The 15,219-nt window shown below is 45.9% G+C and overlaps 1 protein-coding gene across 1 annotated transcript in view; it reads left to right on the forward strand.

Moving 5' to 3' along the window:
- The window catches only part of IMPG1 (interphotoreceptor matrix proteoglycan 1), a 601,870-nt gene that overhangs the window by 128,491 nt on the left and 458,160 nt on the right, over window positions 1-15,219 (forward strand). The window contains exons 7-8 of the mRNA XM_075341503.1: window positions 4,246-4,334; window positions 7,019-7,168. Of these exons, the coding sequence (XP_075197618.1) occupies window positions 4,246-4,334; window positions 7,019-7,168 (239 nt within the window). The remainder of the gene's footprint in view (window positions 1-4,245; window positions 4,335-7,018; window positions 7,169-15,219) is intronic.

Raw genomic sequence — 15,219 nt, forward strand, 5'->3', positions numbered from 1 at the left:
GTGACAACAGGAAGGGGAGGAACTACAGGAGGATTCATATGCGCAAGGGACAATAACATCACCAAGGTCCAGACGTTCATCATCACCAACGCGGCAGGCATGGGACCATGGGGGACAGAAATCAACAAGGGTGTATGGTAGCAGGCGAAATGTTGAGGAAGGTGCAGGAGAACATGAAGAAATGGAGGACGAACTGTCCATGGACATGGAAGACTCAGCGGATGAGGGAGACCTTGGTCAAATTTCAGTTGAAAGAGGTTGGGGGGAGATGTCAGAGGAAGAAAGAACGGTTAGCACCTCTATGCCACAAACACAGCGTGGACTGGGTCCGCATGGCTGCGCAAGACACATGAGTGCCTTCTTGTTGCACTACCTCCAACATGACCCTCGTATTGTCAAAATTAGAAGTGATGATGACTACTGGATTGCCACACTATTAGATCCCCGGTACAAGTCCAAATTTTGTGACATAATTCCAGCCATAGAAAGGGACGCACGTATGCAGGAGTATCAGCAGAAGCTGTTACTCGATCTTAGCTCGGCTTTTCCACCAAACAACCGTGCAGGTGCAGGGAGTGAATCTCCCAGTTGTAACTTGACAAACATGGGACGGTCTCGTCATCTCCAACAGTCTACCCGTACCAGTAGCACCGTATCTGGTGCTGGTAACAGCAATTTTATTGAATCTTTTCATAATTTTTTTAGACCCTCCTTTGCAAGGCCACCAGAGACAACAAGTCTGACACATAGTCAACGGCTGGAGAGGATGATACAGGAGTATCTCCAAATGAACATCTATGCCATGACTTTGCAAATGGAGCCTTGCTCATTTTGGGCTTCAAATCTTGAAAAATGGCCAGAGCTCTCCAGTTACGCCTTGGAAATTTTGTCGTGTCCAGCTGCCAGCATTGTCTCTGAACGTGTCTTCAGTGCTGCTGGGTGTGTGCTGACAGATAAGCGCACACGTCTGTCCAGTGACAATGTGGACAGACTAACGTTCATCAAAATGAACAAGTCATGGATCCACAAGGAATTTACTACCCCTGTGTCATCCTGGGGAGAGTAAATGCTTGTGGATTTGGAATGTGCTTGATGCAAATCAAAACATCCTGTTTGCAACTAGGGCACAAGTGCTGCCACTGATGGGGTGTCTGTGGGGCACAATTTTTGGAAAAAAAGGGAGACTCCGCTTGGAGTAACCCTTACTTACAGTGTTTTAAAAAATGATCCAAGATGAACAGAGCTGGTATCAGCAAAGACTTTGCTACCTACCCCGGTGTCATCCTGGGGACGGTTAAGAATGGCGTATTTTTGAATGTGCTTGATGCAAATCTAGCTGTGAATTGTACAACTAGGGCACAAGTGCTGCCACTGAATGGGTGGGTGTGTGTGGGGCACAATTTTTGGAAAAAAGGGACACTCTGCTTGGAGTAATCCTTGCTTACATTGTTTTAAAAAATGATCCAAGATGAACAGAGCTGGGATCAGGAAAGACTTTACTACCTACCCCGGTGTCATCCTGGGGACGGTTAAGAATGGCGTATTTTTGAATGTGCTTGATGCAAACCTAGCTGTGAAGTGTACAACTAGGGCACAAGTGCTGCCACTGAAGGGGTGGGTGTGTGTGTGGCCCAATTTTTAGAAAAAAGGGAGAGTCCGCTTGGAGTCACCTTTCGGTGTTTTACATGATTTTAGAAGGGCGTGCCATGCCTATATCTGTGTCTCCTCCTCTTTTTCCTTGTCCAGCTCTTTTGTTTTCGCATGAGTATATGTACTTGTCACTTTCCCATGTGTTTGTGTTGTGTTGTGAGTTGTTTGTCACCTTTTGTACACCTTTGAGGGTGTTTTCTAGGTGTTTTTATGTGTTTGTGATTGCCTGCCATTGTTTCCTATGCAGTTCGAGTTCGGTTCGTCGAACGTTCGACGAACCGAACTCGAACGGGACCTCCGTTCGGCAAACCGACCTCGAGCCGAACCGCGACCGGTTCGCTCATCTCTAGTTGTGTGTGTGTGTGTGGTGCTGTGTGTTGTGTTGTGTGTGTTGTGTTGTTTGTGGAGCGCTGGGTGTCTGCAGCATTGTGTGTGTGTGGTGCTGTATGTGTTGCACGGTTTGTGTGGGGGGGTGTGTGGTTTGGGGGGAGGTATGTTTTGTGCAGTGTGTGTGTATTGGAGGAGTAGTCCTGTGGGAGAGGAGTATAATAGGAGGAGTAGTCCTGGGGGAGAGGAGGATAATAGGAGGAGTAGTCCTGGGGGATGAGGAGTATAATAGGAGGAGTATTCCTGGGGGGAGAGGAGGATAATAGGAGGAGTAGTCCAGGGGGAGAGGAGGATATTAGGAGGAGTAGTCCTGGGGGATGAGGAGTATAATAGGAGGAGTATTCCTGGGGGGAGAGGAGGATAATAGGATTAGTCATCCTGGGGGTGAGGAGTCTAATAGGAGGAGTAGTCCTTGGGGGGAGAGGAGTCTAATAGGAGGAGTATTCCTGGGGGGAGAGGAGGATAATAGGAGGAGTAGTCCTGGGGAGAGAGGAGGATAATAGGAGGAGTATTCCTGGGGGTTGGGGGAAGAATAATAGGAGGAGTAGTCCTGGGGGGTGAGGAGTATAATAGGAGGAGTAGTCCTGGGGGGAGAGGAGGATAATAGGAGGAGTAGTCCTGGGGGGAGAGGAGGATAATAGAAGGAGTAGTCCTGTGGGGAGAGGAGGATAATAGGAGGAGTAGTCCTGGGGAGAGAGGAGGATAATAGGAGGAGTAGTCCTGTGGGGAGAGCAGGATAATAGGAGAATTAATCCTGGGGGGAGAGGAGTATAATAGGAGAATTAGTCCTGGGGGGAGAGGAGGATAATAGGAGGAGTAGTCCTGTGGGGAGAGCAGGATAATAGGAGGAGTAGTCCTGTGGGGAGAGCAGGATAATAGGAGGAGTATTCCTGGGGGGAGAGGAGTATAATAGGAGAATTAGTCCTGGGGGGAGAATAGTATAATAGGAGAATTAGTCCTGGGGGGAGAGGAGGATAATAGGAGGAGTAGTCCTGGGGGGAGAGGAGTCTAATAGGAGGAGTATTCCTGGGGGGAGAGGAGTATAATAGGAGAATTAGTCCTGGGGGGGAGAGGAGGATAATAGGAGGAGTAGTCCTGGGGGGAGAGCAGGATAATAGGAGAATTAGTCCTGGGGAGAAAGGAGGATAAGCATGGTACACATCAGGTAAGTATTCAAAGAGACAGTGCTGGGTCACTTGTTGGTCTCCTGCTGTGCAGCACGCATCAGCGTGTGACAGCGGGAGACCAACGATGTGAATGGGCAGGGAGCCGGCATACGCTGGTAACCATGCTACACAATATTAGCCGATGTGTACCATAGTTACCAGCTTACCCCGCCCCCCCACGCACAGGAGCCCACACCAGCGTACGCCGGCAACCCCAGCAATGCGAGGGTATGTGTCGGCTGGGTTGCCGCATATGCTGGTGTGGGCTCCCGGGGGTACAGCACTCACCTGGGAATTGGGGCTCCGTGTCGGTTCGGGGAATGCGTGCGGGGGCGGGCCAGAGCGAGCGTGCAATGCGTGAGGGGGGCGGGGCGTGGCCTAGTTACCAATGCGTGCAGGGGGCCGGGGCGAGAGGCCAATCCGTGTGGGAGGCGGAGCCTGGGCGAGCGGGCAATCTGTGTGGGGGGTGGAGCCGAGGTGAGGTGAGCGGCCAATGAGACACTTGCCACGGTAACGACAGAATTTTGGAGCAAGACAGACAGACAGACAGAATAAGGCAATTATATATATAGATAGATTTCTTACTTGAGCAGAGTTTGAATATGAATTTCCCCCATAGTTTTTTGGGCATGAATATAAACAATTATTTTGTCACACAAAGCTTCTTACAAGCGTTTTTTGGGTGGCTTCTTTATTCAGATATATTTTACATACTGTATATTTTTTCATGAGTTGGCTAATTCCTATAGAGAAGTCAACTGGAAAACACATACATAAAACAGCTCAACTAAAAGCATGCTGTATTTGAGAGAAATTGACACTGATTCAAAAATGCACCAACCCAACGAAAAGGCACTGAGAGTAGTCCTTTACAGTTTCCTCTATTGATATAAATGTTGTTGCAGCATTTTCAGCTTAAATAGTTGTAAAAAATGCAGTATTTTCCTATGTGAAAGTATCAAAAAAGACATTATTTTTAATATGATAATTATATATTTTAATTTAAAAGAAAATAATTCTGACTATCTCTCTTATATTACAGGTTTCCCTCAGTCCGAACCGCCCTTTCTTGTTACTACAAATGATACTCCCTTGAATAAAATTATGAATGACACCAAGCCTTTGTCAAAGGTATTTACTGCTGTTCCTTAGACTTAAAGGGGTCATTCAATACTTAGATATTAAGGGCCTACCCTATCAATAGGTAATAAATATAAGCCTGGCTGGGGTACCAGATGACGACCGTTCTCGGAGCATTTCAATTACCATTGCAGTGAATAAGAGCTGAGCCACTGTTTCGGAGAATTGTACATTTTGGAGCTGTACATTTTCTGGCTCCTTTCTCTCATTTCATCTGTCCACCATCCGATCTTCAACCATCTGCATAATTTACTCACTGTGTAGTGACCATTATTGGGTGCTGTTCCTATGGAAATGAATAGGGTCTCTGAGCTTCAGTTCCTATGAACGGCCACAACACAGTCTATGGAACTATGCTATTATCTCTTCTTAGTTTATGTCAAATTGAGTATTTTATGTGTTTTGGTTTTTTTTTGTAAATGGGTTCACTTCAAAAACTACATGAAAAATAAACATTAAATAACATTTAAATATGTCTTTATGGGGTTTTTGAAGTGGATACGCATTAAAAAAAACAAATCTACATTAAAAACCTCTAAACACAACTCTCCCCATATAATATGCAGCTGCCACCAGAGCTGCAAACAGCTCATTTCTGCGGGTGCCATGTGTTGGACTCACAAGATGTGACAATGATGACTTATCTTTTGAACTGCACAATTTAGAGTGGCTTTTTATTGTGGCCAGCCTAAGGCACACCTGTGCAATAATCATGCTATCTAATAAGCCTGTGAGGTGGATGGATTATCTCCGCAAAAGAGCAGTGCTCACTAACACAGATTTAGACAAATTTGTTAACAATTAAGAGAAAAGGGTCTTTTGTGTTCCGAGAAAAAGTGTTAGATCTTTAAGCTCATGAAAAATTGGAGAAAAAACAAAAGTCTTGTATTTAAATATTTTTTCAGTGTATATTTGGGCTTTGAGGAAATTCTTGTATATTTTTTTCACATTCCTTACTGGATTTACAGTTATGTTTGGGACAATGTCATATTGCAAAATCCAGTTTTGATTGAGCTTCAGTCTTCTGACAGGTGAAACTCTTGTCTTCAGTTTTTAGCAAATATGTTATCTGGTAACTAAATCAAATCTCACCATGGTGGCTTCCCCTGTCCGGACACATCTCCCATGTAGACTCATGCACTTTGACATTGGTAAAATTAAGAGAAGCACTTGAGGTCTTGTGATGAATGTCGGGTATTCTTGAGCATGAGCTGACGGATATAGCTAACCTGGGCAAGCGGTCAATTGTTTGAACTCTCTTCCTCTTAGGCGAGCTTTGCACGTTGCGACATCGCAAGCCGATGCTGCGATGTCGCACACGATAGTCCCTGCCCCCGTTGCAGGTACGATATCGTGTGATAGCTGGCGTAGCGAAAATTATCGCTACGCCAGCTTCACATGCACTCACCTGCCCTGCGACCGTCGCTCTGGCCGGCGACCCGCCTCCTTCCTAAGGGGGCGGGTCGTGCGGCGTCATAGCGATGTCACACGGCAGGCGGCCAATAACGGCGAAGGGGCGGAGATGAGCAGGATGTAAACATCCCGCCCACCTTCTCCCTTCCGCATATCCTACAGGAGCCGCGGTGACGCAGGTAGGAGATGTTCCTCGCTCCTGCGACTTCACACACAGCGATGTGTGCTGCCGCAGGAGCGAGGAACAACATCAGACCATCGCGTCAGCGTAATTATGGATTACGCCGACGCTGCACCGATGATACGATTATGACGATTTTGTGCTCGTTAATCGTATCATCTAGGTTTTACACACTACGATGTCGCATGCGATGCCGGATGTGCGTCACTTTCAATTTGACCCCACCGACATCGCACCTGCGATGTCGTAGTGTGCAAAGCCCGCCATACTCTTAACGGTATGTGCCCACATTAAGCATTTGCTCCATTTTTGTCACATATATTCACGAAAACAGAAGCATTTTCTAGTTGCTTTTCTTTTTCTTGCAGATTTGAAGCCGTTTTAAGTCTGCAGTATGTAAAGTCTTTCAGAGTTTATGCAGTGTTTTTCATCCATTCTAATGACTAGGGAAATAACAATTTAAAAAATGAGGCAAAACTGTGCATTTTTTTATTCAACGTTTTACCTGCTAGGAGTCTGGTATGGACAGACAAACAGATGAACACATGGCGTTACCAAAAAAGGCTCTCCAACTTTTCCAACATAGGGTGTTTAATTTGACAATGCAAATGGATGGATGGGTAGATAGATAGATAGATAGATAGATAGATAGATAATTGATTGATAGATGATGGCTGGATGACAGATAGATAGATAGATAGATAGATAGATAGATAGATAGATAGATAGATAGATAGAGGGATAGATAGATAGATAGATAGAGGGATAGATAGATAGATAGATAGATAATGGATTGATAGATGATGGCTGGGTGACAGATAGATAGATAGATAGATAGATAGATAGATAGATAGATAGATACTGTAGATAGATAAATAGATAGATAGACAGATAATGGATTGATAGATGATGGCTGGATGACAGATAGAGGGATAGATAGATAGATAGATAGATAGATAGATAGATAGATAGATAGATAGAGGGATAGATAGATAGATAGATAGAATAATATGAACTTTAGTGGATCATAGTTTTAATCAAACTATTAAGGTTTTTTGATTTTGTTTTATTCCATTTTTAGGGAACAGAAGTTACTAACTTAATACCTGCACATCCAAAACAGCAGATTGTAGAATTCACAATTACCCTCAAAAACCAAGAATTTACATCTGAGCTCAGTGATCCAAATTCACCTCGGTATCAAGAACTTGCCACAAATTTTCTACTTAGGGTAAGTTTTGACTTTTCTTCATATTCTCTTACTCTTTAACTTCATATTTCTTAAAGAATCACTCTCAACATAAATGTCATTCTCTAAAGTTTTCTAAATATATATGTAATGTAGTATAGTTGTGTTAAAGGGTTTGTCCCACAAAAAAAGTACATTTTTGTTAATAGATCTTGGAGTAACAATAATTTACACAATTGGATGTTTTTTAAAAAAAAATGATCCTGTGCTGAGATAATCTTATATACCGTATGTGTCCCTGCTATGTACTGTGTAATGGGTCCTATTAACTAAAATGTACTTTGTTCATGAGTAGAGTTGAGCGCGGTTCGTGGTTCGTGGTTCTCCAGTTCTAGGCTCGAGTGATTTTGGGGCATGTTCTAGATCGAACTAGAACTCGAGCTTTTTGCAAAAGCTCGATAGTTCTAGAAACGTTCGAGAACGGTTCTAGCAGCCAAAAAACAGCTAAATCATAGCTTGGTTTCTGCTGTAATAGTGTAAGTCACTCTGTGAATCAAACTATTATCACATTTCAGTGTATAGTGTGCGTGAACAGCGCCTTCAGATCACTGCTGTTTCTATAATGGCGATCGCCATTTTTTTTTTTTTTTTTCTTGTCTTCCTTCCCTAAGCGCGCGCGTCTTGTGGGGCGGGCCAGCATGTCAGCCAATCATAGACACACACACAGCTAAGTGGACTTTGAGCCAGAGAAGCAACGGCATGTGTGATAGGATCTGCATGTCACATGTCCCTGCATTATAAAACCGGACATTTTCTTCACGAACGCCATTATCTGCCTTCTGCGTCTTGGGTGTCAGACATCACTGTCGCAGCTCCGTCATCCTGAGTCCTATAGCCGATACAGCTGTATGCGCTGCATACACAGCGTTAGACAGCATAGGGAGAGCACTTTATAGCAGTCCTTTTAAGGGCTCAAACCGGCAGGGTCAGAGTTAAGGTGACAGGTCCTGAAAACAGCGCCAGCGTCTGTGCAGCCAAGGTCAGGGATTTCCTCCCTGCATTTCACCATTAGGAGGGAATAGAAAGGCAGGCTTCCATTCCTCTACCCAGAGCACCACAATCCTGCCACTGTACCCTCTTGTCCTCTGCACACTCCAACTCATAACTAAGCCATTATACTAGCAAACACTCAGTGTACCTAGTGGCATCCTATCTGTGGCTATTGGACTTTGCTATAGTCCCACTAGTGCAAAGACATTTGCAGAGCACGTCTGCCTGCATTGCACACTACAACTAATTATAACTAAGCCATTATACTAGCAAACACTCAGTGTACCTAGTGGCATCCTATACGTGGCTATTGGACTTTGCTATAGTCCCACTAGTGCCAAGACATTTGCAGAGCGCCTCTGCCTGCGTTGCACACTCCAACTAATTATAACTAAGCCATTATACTAGCAAACACTTAGTGTACCTAGTGGCATCCTATACGTGGCTATTGGACTTTGCTTTAGTCCCACTAGTGCCAAGACATTTGCAGAACGCATCTGCCTGCGTTGCACACTCCAACTAATTATAACTAAGCCATTATACTAGCACACACTCAGTGTACCTAGTGGCATCCTATACGTGGCTATTGGACTTTGCTATAGTCCCACTAGTGCCAAGACATTTGCAGAGCGCATCTGCCTGCGTTGCACACTCCAACTAATTATAACTAAGCCATTATACTAGCACACACTCAGTGTACCTAGTGGCATCCTATACGTGGCTATTGGACTTTGCTATAGTCCCACTAGTGCCAAGACATTTGCAGAGCGCATCTGCCTGCGTTGCACACTCCAACTAATTATAACTAAGCCATTATACTAGCAAACACTTAGTGTACCTAGTGGCATCCTATACGTGGCTATTGGACTTTGCTATAGTCCCACTAGTGCCAAGACATTTGCAGAGCGCATCTGCCTGCGTTGCACACTCCAACTAATTATAACTAAGCCATTATACTAGCACACACTCAGTGTACCTAGTGGCATCCTATACGTGGCTATTGGACTTTGCTTTAGTCCCACTAGTGCCAAGACATTTGCAGAACGCATCTGCCTGCGTTGCACACTCCAACTAATTATAACTAAGCCATTATACTAGCACACACTCAGTGTACCTAGTGGCATCCTATACGTGGCTATTGGACTTTGCTATAGTCCCACTAGTGCCAAGACATTTGCAGAGCGCATCTGCCTGTGTTTGGACACTCCAACTAATTATAACTAAGCCATTATACTAGCACACACTCAGTGTACCTAGTGGCATCCTATACGTGGCTATTGGACTTTGCTATAGTCCCACTAGTGCCAAGACATTTGCAGAGCGCATCTGCCTGCGTTGCACACTCCAACTAATTATAACTAAGCCATTATACTAGCAAACACTTAGTGTACCTAGTGGCATCCTATACGTGGCTATTGGACTTTGCTTTAGTCCCACTAGTGCCAAGACATTTGCAGAACGCATCTGCCTGCGTTGCACACTCCAACTAATTATAACTAAGCCATTATACTAGCACACACTCAGTGTACCTAGTGGCATCCTATACGTGGCTATTGGACTTTGCTATAGTCCCACTAGTGCCAAGACATTTGCAGAGCGCATCTGCCTGCGTTGCACACTCCAACTAATTATAACTAAGCCATTATACTAGCACACACTCAGTGTACCTAGTGGCATCCTATACGTGGCTATTGGACTTTGCTATAGTCCCACTAGTGCCAAGACATTTGCAGAGCGCATCTGCCTGCGTTGCACACTCCAACTAATTATAACTAAGCCATTATACTAGCAAACACTCAGTGTACCTAGTGGCATCCTATACGTGGCTATTGGACTTTGCTATAGTCCCACTAGTGCCAAGACATTTGCAGAGCGCATCTGCCTGCGTTGCACACTCCAACTAATTATAACTAAGCCATTATACTAGCAAACACTTAGTGTACCTAGTGGCATCCTATACGTGGCTATTGGACTTTGCTATAGTCCCACTAGTGCCAAGACATTTGCAGAGCGCATCTGCCTGCGTTGCACACTCCAACTAATTATAACTAAGCCATTATACTAGCAAACACTTAGTGTACCTAGTGGCATCCTATACGTGGCTATTGGACTTTGCTTTAGTCCCACTAGTGCCAAGACATTTGCAGAACGCATCTGCCTGCGTTGCACACTCCAACTAATTATAACTAAGCCATTATACTAGCACACACTCAGTGTACCTAGTGGCATCCTATACGTGGCTATTGGACTTTGCTATAGTCCCACTAGTGCCAAGACATTTGCAGAGCGCATCTGCCTGCGTTGCACACTCCAACTAATTATAACTAAGCCATTATACTAGCACACACTCAGTGTACCTAGTGGCATCCTATACGTTGCTATTGGACTTTGCTATAGTCCCACTAGTGCCAAGACATTTGCAGAGCGCATCTGCCTGCGTTGCACACTCCAACTAATTATAACTAAGCCATTATACTAGCAAACACTTAGTGTACCTAGTGGCATCCTATACGTAGCTATTGGACTTTGCTTTAGTCCCACTAGTGCCAAGACATTTGCAGAACGCATCTGCCTGCGTTGCACACTCCAACTAATTATAACTAAGCCATTATACTAGCACACACTCAGTGTACCTAGTGGCATCCTATACGTGGCTATTGGACTTTGCTATAGTCCCACTAGTGCCAAGACATTTGCAGAGCGCATCTGCCTGCGTTGCACACTCCAACTAATTATAACTAAGCCATTATACTAGCAAACACTCAGTGTACCTAGTGGCATCCTATACGTGGCTATTGGACTTTGCTATAGTCCCACTAGTGCCAAGACATTTGCAGAGCGCATCTGCCTGCGTTGCACACTCCAACTAATTATAACTAAGCCATTATACTAGCAAACACTTAGTGTACCTAGTGGCATCCTATACGTGGCTATTGGACTTTGCTTTAGTCCCACTAGTGCCAAGACATTTGCAGAACGCATCTGCCTGCGTTGCACACTCCAACTAATTATAACTAAGCCATTATACTAGCACACACTCAGTGTACCTAGTGGCATCCTATACGTGGCTATTGGACTTTGCTATAGTCCCACTAGTGCCAAGACATTTGCAGAGCGCATGTGCCTGCGTTGCACACTCCAACTAATTATAACTAAGCCATTATACTAGCAAACACTCAGTGTACCTAGTGGCATCCTATACGTGGCTATTGGACTTTTGGACTTTGCTATAGTCCCACTAGTGCCAAGACATTTGCAGAACGCATCTGCCTGCGTTGCACACTCCAACTAATTATAACTAAGCCATTATACTAGCACACACTCAGTGTACCTAGTGGCATCCTATACGTGGCTATTGGACTTTGCTATAGTCCCACTAGTGCCAAGACATTTGCAGAGCGCATCTGCCTGCGTTGCACACTCCAACTAATTATAACTAAGCCATTATACTAGCAAACACTCAGTGTACCTAGTGGCATCCTATACGTGGCTATTGGACTTTGCTATAGTCCCACTAGTGCCAAGACATTTGCAGAGCGCATCTGCCTGCGTTGCACACTCCAACTAATTATAACTAAGCCATTATACTAGCAAACACTTAGTGTACCTAGTGGCATCCTATACGTGGCTATTGGACTTTGCTTTAGTCCCACTAGTGCCAAGACATTTGCAGAACGCATCTGCCTGCGTTGCACACTCCAACTAATTATAACTAAGCCATTATACTAGCACACACTCAGTGTACCTAGTGGCATCCTATACGTGGCTATTGGACTTTGCTATAGTCCCACTAGTGCCAAGACATTTGCAGAGCGCATCTGCCTTCGTTGCACACTCCAACTAATTATAACTAAGCCATTATACTAGCAAACACTCAGTGTACCTAGTGGCATCCTATACGTGGCTATTGGACTTTGCTTTAGTCCCACTAGTGCCAAGACATTTGCAGCACGTCTGCCTGCGTTGCACACTCCAACTAATTATAACTAAGTTACATTGTCAGGGATATTTATTCTTTATTATTCTGCTGTTAATAAAGCTAGACCAACACTGCAATCTTCACCACCTCTCAATTTTTACTACCACATTTTCAGTCCACAATCTTGTCGCAATCAACATGAGTGGCAAAATGACAGATGCTGGTGGAAAGGGGAAGAGGCGTGGTGGAAAAGGCAAAAAAGGTTTTGTCAGTGGGGAAGGTGGCAAAGCTCCATTATCATCTGCTGCAGATAGACCATCTACTAGCAAAAGTAAGATGTCTACTACTTATTGTGGACAATCCGATGTGCTCCCTTTTTTACGGACACGAACAAGAGGAACAAAGGTAGATGATGGGCAAAAAAGGAAAATGCTTGAATGGATCTCAAGTGGTCCAACAAGTGCCCTCTCAGCCACTTCAAGTACCGCATCCAAAAAACACCAGTCCTCTGAGTTGTCATCCCAATCACACTTGATTTCTCGCAGCTCTGAAGTCTCCATCAGCCCTGCACAGTATGGTGGAACTGAGATGGCTGAGTCTGCAGAGCTGTTCAGTCACACTATAGCCTGGGAATCAGAGGTCTGCTCCCAAGCTACAGTGAGTACAGAACAGGAAATGGTCTGCAGTGATGCCCAGAACCTTTGTGACTCTGATTCAGGCCGTGAGGACCAAGTTTCTGAGCATAATGTTGACCCTTTGTCACAAACTGTAACACCTGTGGTTATAGACAATGAGGAACATACTGATGAAGATGAGACGCAGATACCCGATTGGGATGACAACTTAAATATTCGGTCAGGGCAAGAAGAGGCTCGGTCTGAGGGGGAGGGGAGTGCAAACACAACAATTGATGATGACGTTCTAGATCCCACCTACTGTCAACCCCCAGTCAGGCACTCGAGGAGGTCAACAGAGGCGGTGGAGGAGGATGCAACCGACGACGAAGTTACCTTGCGCCTTCCTGGACAGAGTCGGAGCACTGGTAGCACGTCTACAACTGCATCCTCAGCCACCACTCTGCCTATGAGCATTATTCGGGGTGGATCAACAGGTCGCATGGCCTCTAAGCCTTGCCTAGCCTGGTCCTTTTTTCACATCGAAAAAGATCGCCCAACTCATGTGATATGTAACATTTGTCATGATTCTGTTAGTAGAGGTCAAAACCTCAGCAGTTTGACAACTTCTTCCATGAATCGTCACATGACTAAATATCATAAGTCCCGGTGGGAAGCTCACCGTGCTGCAATGCGGCCTAGCGGAGCGAACCATCCACCGCCCGCCCCTTCCAGTGCATCCGCGCGCTCTTCATCTTCTAGGACTGTGGGGATAGCTGTCACACCTGTTTTTCCACGCAAAACTTCCACCACTGTAACCGCAACAGGCAGTTTGCTTGTAAGGTCGTCAGTTGGTTTGGAAGGGGAAACAAGTGAGTGTGTACAGCTCTCTCAGACATCGATAGCACCAACGTTGGATGAAGGCAACATCATGTCTCCGCCTGCACTTTCCTCACAAACCTGCATTTTTCCAGGGACACCCTACTCAACACCGTCTACACACAGCAGCCAGATCTCTGTCCCTCAGATGTGGTCAAATAAAAGGCCACTTCCTCCGACCCATGACAAAGCTAAGAGGTTGACTCTATCCCTCTGTAAGCTGTTGGCTACCGAAATGCTGCCTTTTCGCCTAGTGGACACACAGGATTTTAGAGACCTTATGTCTGTCGCTGTGCCCCAGTACCAGATGCCTAGTCGCCACTACTTCTCTAAGAAAGGTGTGCCCGCGCTACACCAGCATGTCGCACACAACATCACCGCTTCCTTGAGAAACTCTGTGTGTGAACGGGTGCATTTCACCACCGATACTTGGACCAGTAAGCATGGACAGGGACGTTACATGTCGCTGACTGGGCACTGGGTAACTATGGTGATAGATGGTGAAGGGTCTGCTGCACAAGTCTTGCCGTCCCCACGACTTGTGTGTCAATCCTCTGTCTGTCCAAGTTCCGCCACTGCTTCTGCATCCTCCACCTCATCTGGGTCCTCCACCTCCGCCCCAAGCCTGCCTGGTCAGGCCACCAGCGTTCTCACTGCGCAGAAGGAATCACGCACCCCTCATTACTATGCTGGCAGCAGAGCGCAACGGCATCAGGCGGTCTTTAGCTTGACATGTCTTGGGAATAAGAGTCACACAGCTGAGGAGTTGTGGTCAGCTCTGCGGTACGAGTTTAATAAATGGTTGTCTCCACTCAACCTGCAGCCTGGTAAGGCCGTGTGCGACAATGCTGCAAACCTGGGTGCGGCCCTTCGCCTGGGCAAGGTGACACACGTACCTTGTATGGCTCACGTGTTGAACCTTGTCGTGCAGCAATTTTTAACACAGTATCCCGGCCTAGATGGCCTTCTGAACAGGGCACGAAAACTGTCTGCTCACTTCCGCCGTTCAAGCGCCGCAGCTGAGCGACTTGCATCGCTCCAGAAGTCTTTCGGCCTGCCGGTTCATCGCCTGAAATGCGATGTGGCGACACGCTGGAATTCAACTCTCCACATGTTACAGCGACTGTGGCAGCACCGCCGTGCCCTGGTGCAATACGTCATGACGTATAGCCTGGGCCAACGAGATGCAGGGGTGGGGCAGATCACCCTGATGGAGTGGTCTCAGATCAAGGACCTATGCACCCTTCTGCACAGTTTCGACATGGCGACGAATATGTTTAGCGCTGACAATGCCATTATCAGCATGACGATTCCAGTCATTTACATGCTGGAACACACGCTAAACACTATTCGGAGTCAGGGGGTGGGACAACAGGAAGGGGATGAGCTACAGGAGGATTCATATGCGCAAGACACAACAACATCACCAAGGTCCAGACGTTCATCATCACCAAGGCGCCAGGCATGGGAGCATGGGGTACAGGGATCAACAAGGGCGCATGGTAGCAGGCGAGATGTTTAGGAAGGTGCAGGAGGACATGAAGAAATGGAGGACGAACTGTCCATGGACATGGAAGACTCAGCAGATGAGGGAGACCTTGGTCAAATTTCAGTTGAAAGAGGTTGGGGGG

The sequence above is a fragment of the Anomaloglossus baeobatrachus genome, chromosome 3 (genome assembly GCF_048569485.1).
Source record: "Anomaloglossus baeobatrachus isolate aAnoBae1 chromosome 3, aAnoBae1.hap1, whole genome shotgun sequence".
Taxonomy (NCBI): Eukaryota; Metazoa; Chordata; class Amphibia; order Anura; family Aromobatidae; genus Anomaloglossus; species Anomaloglossus baeobatrachus.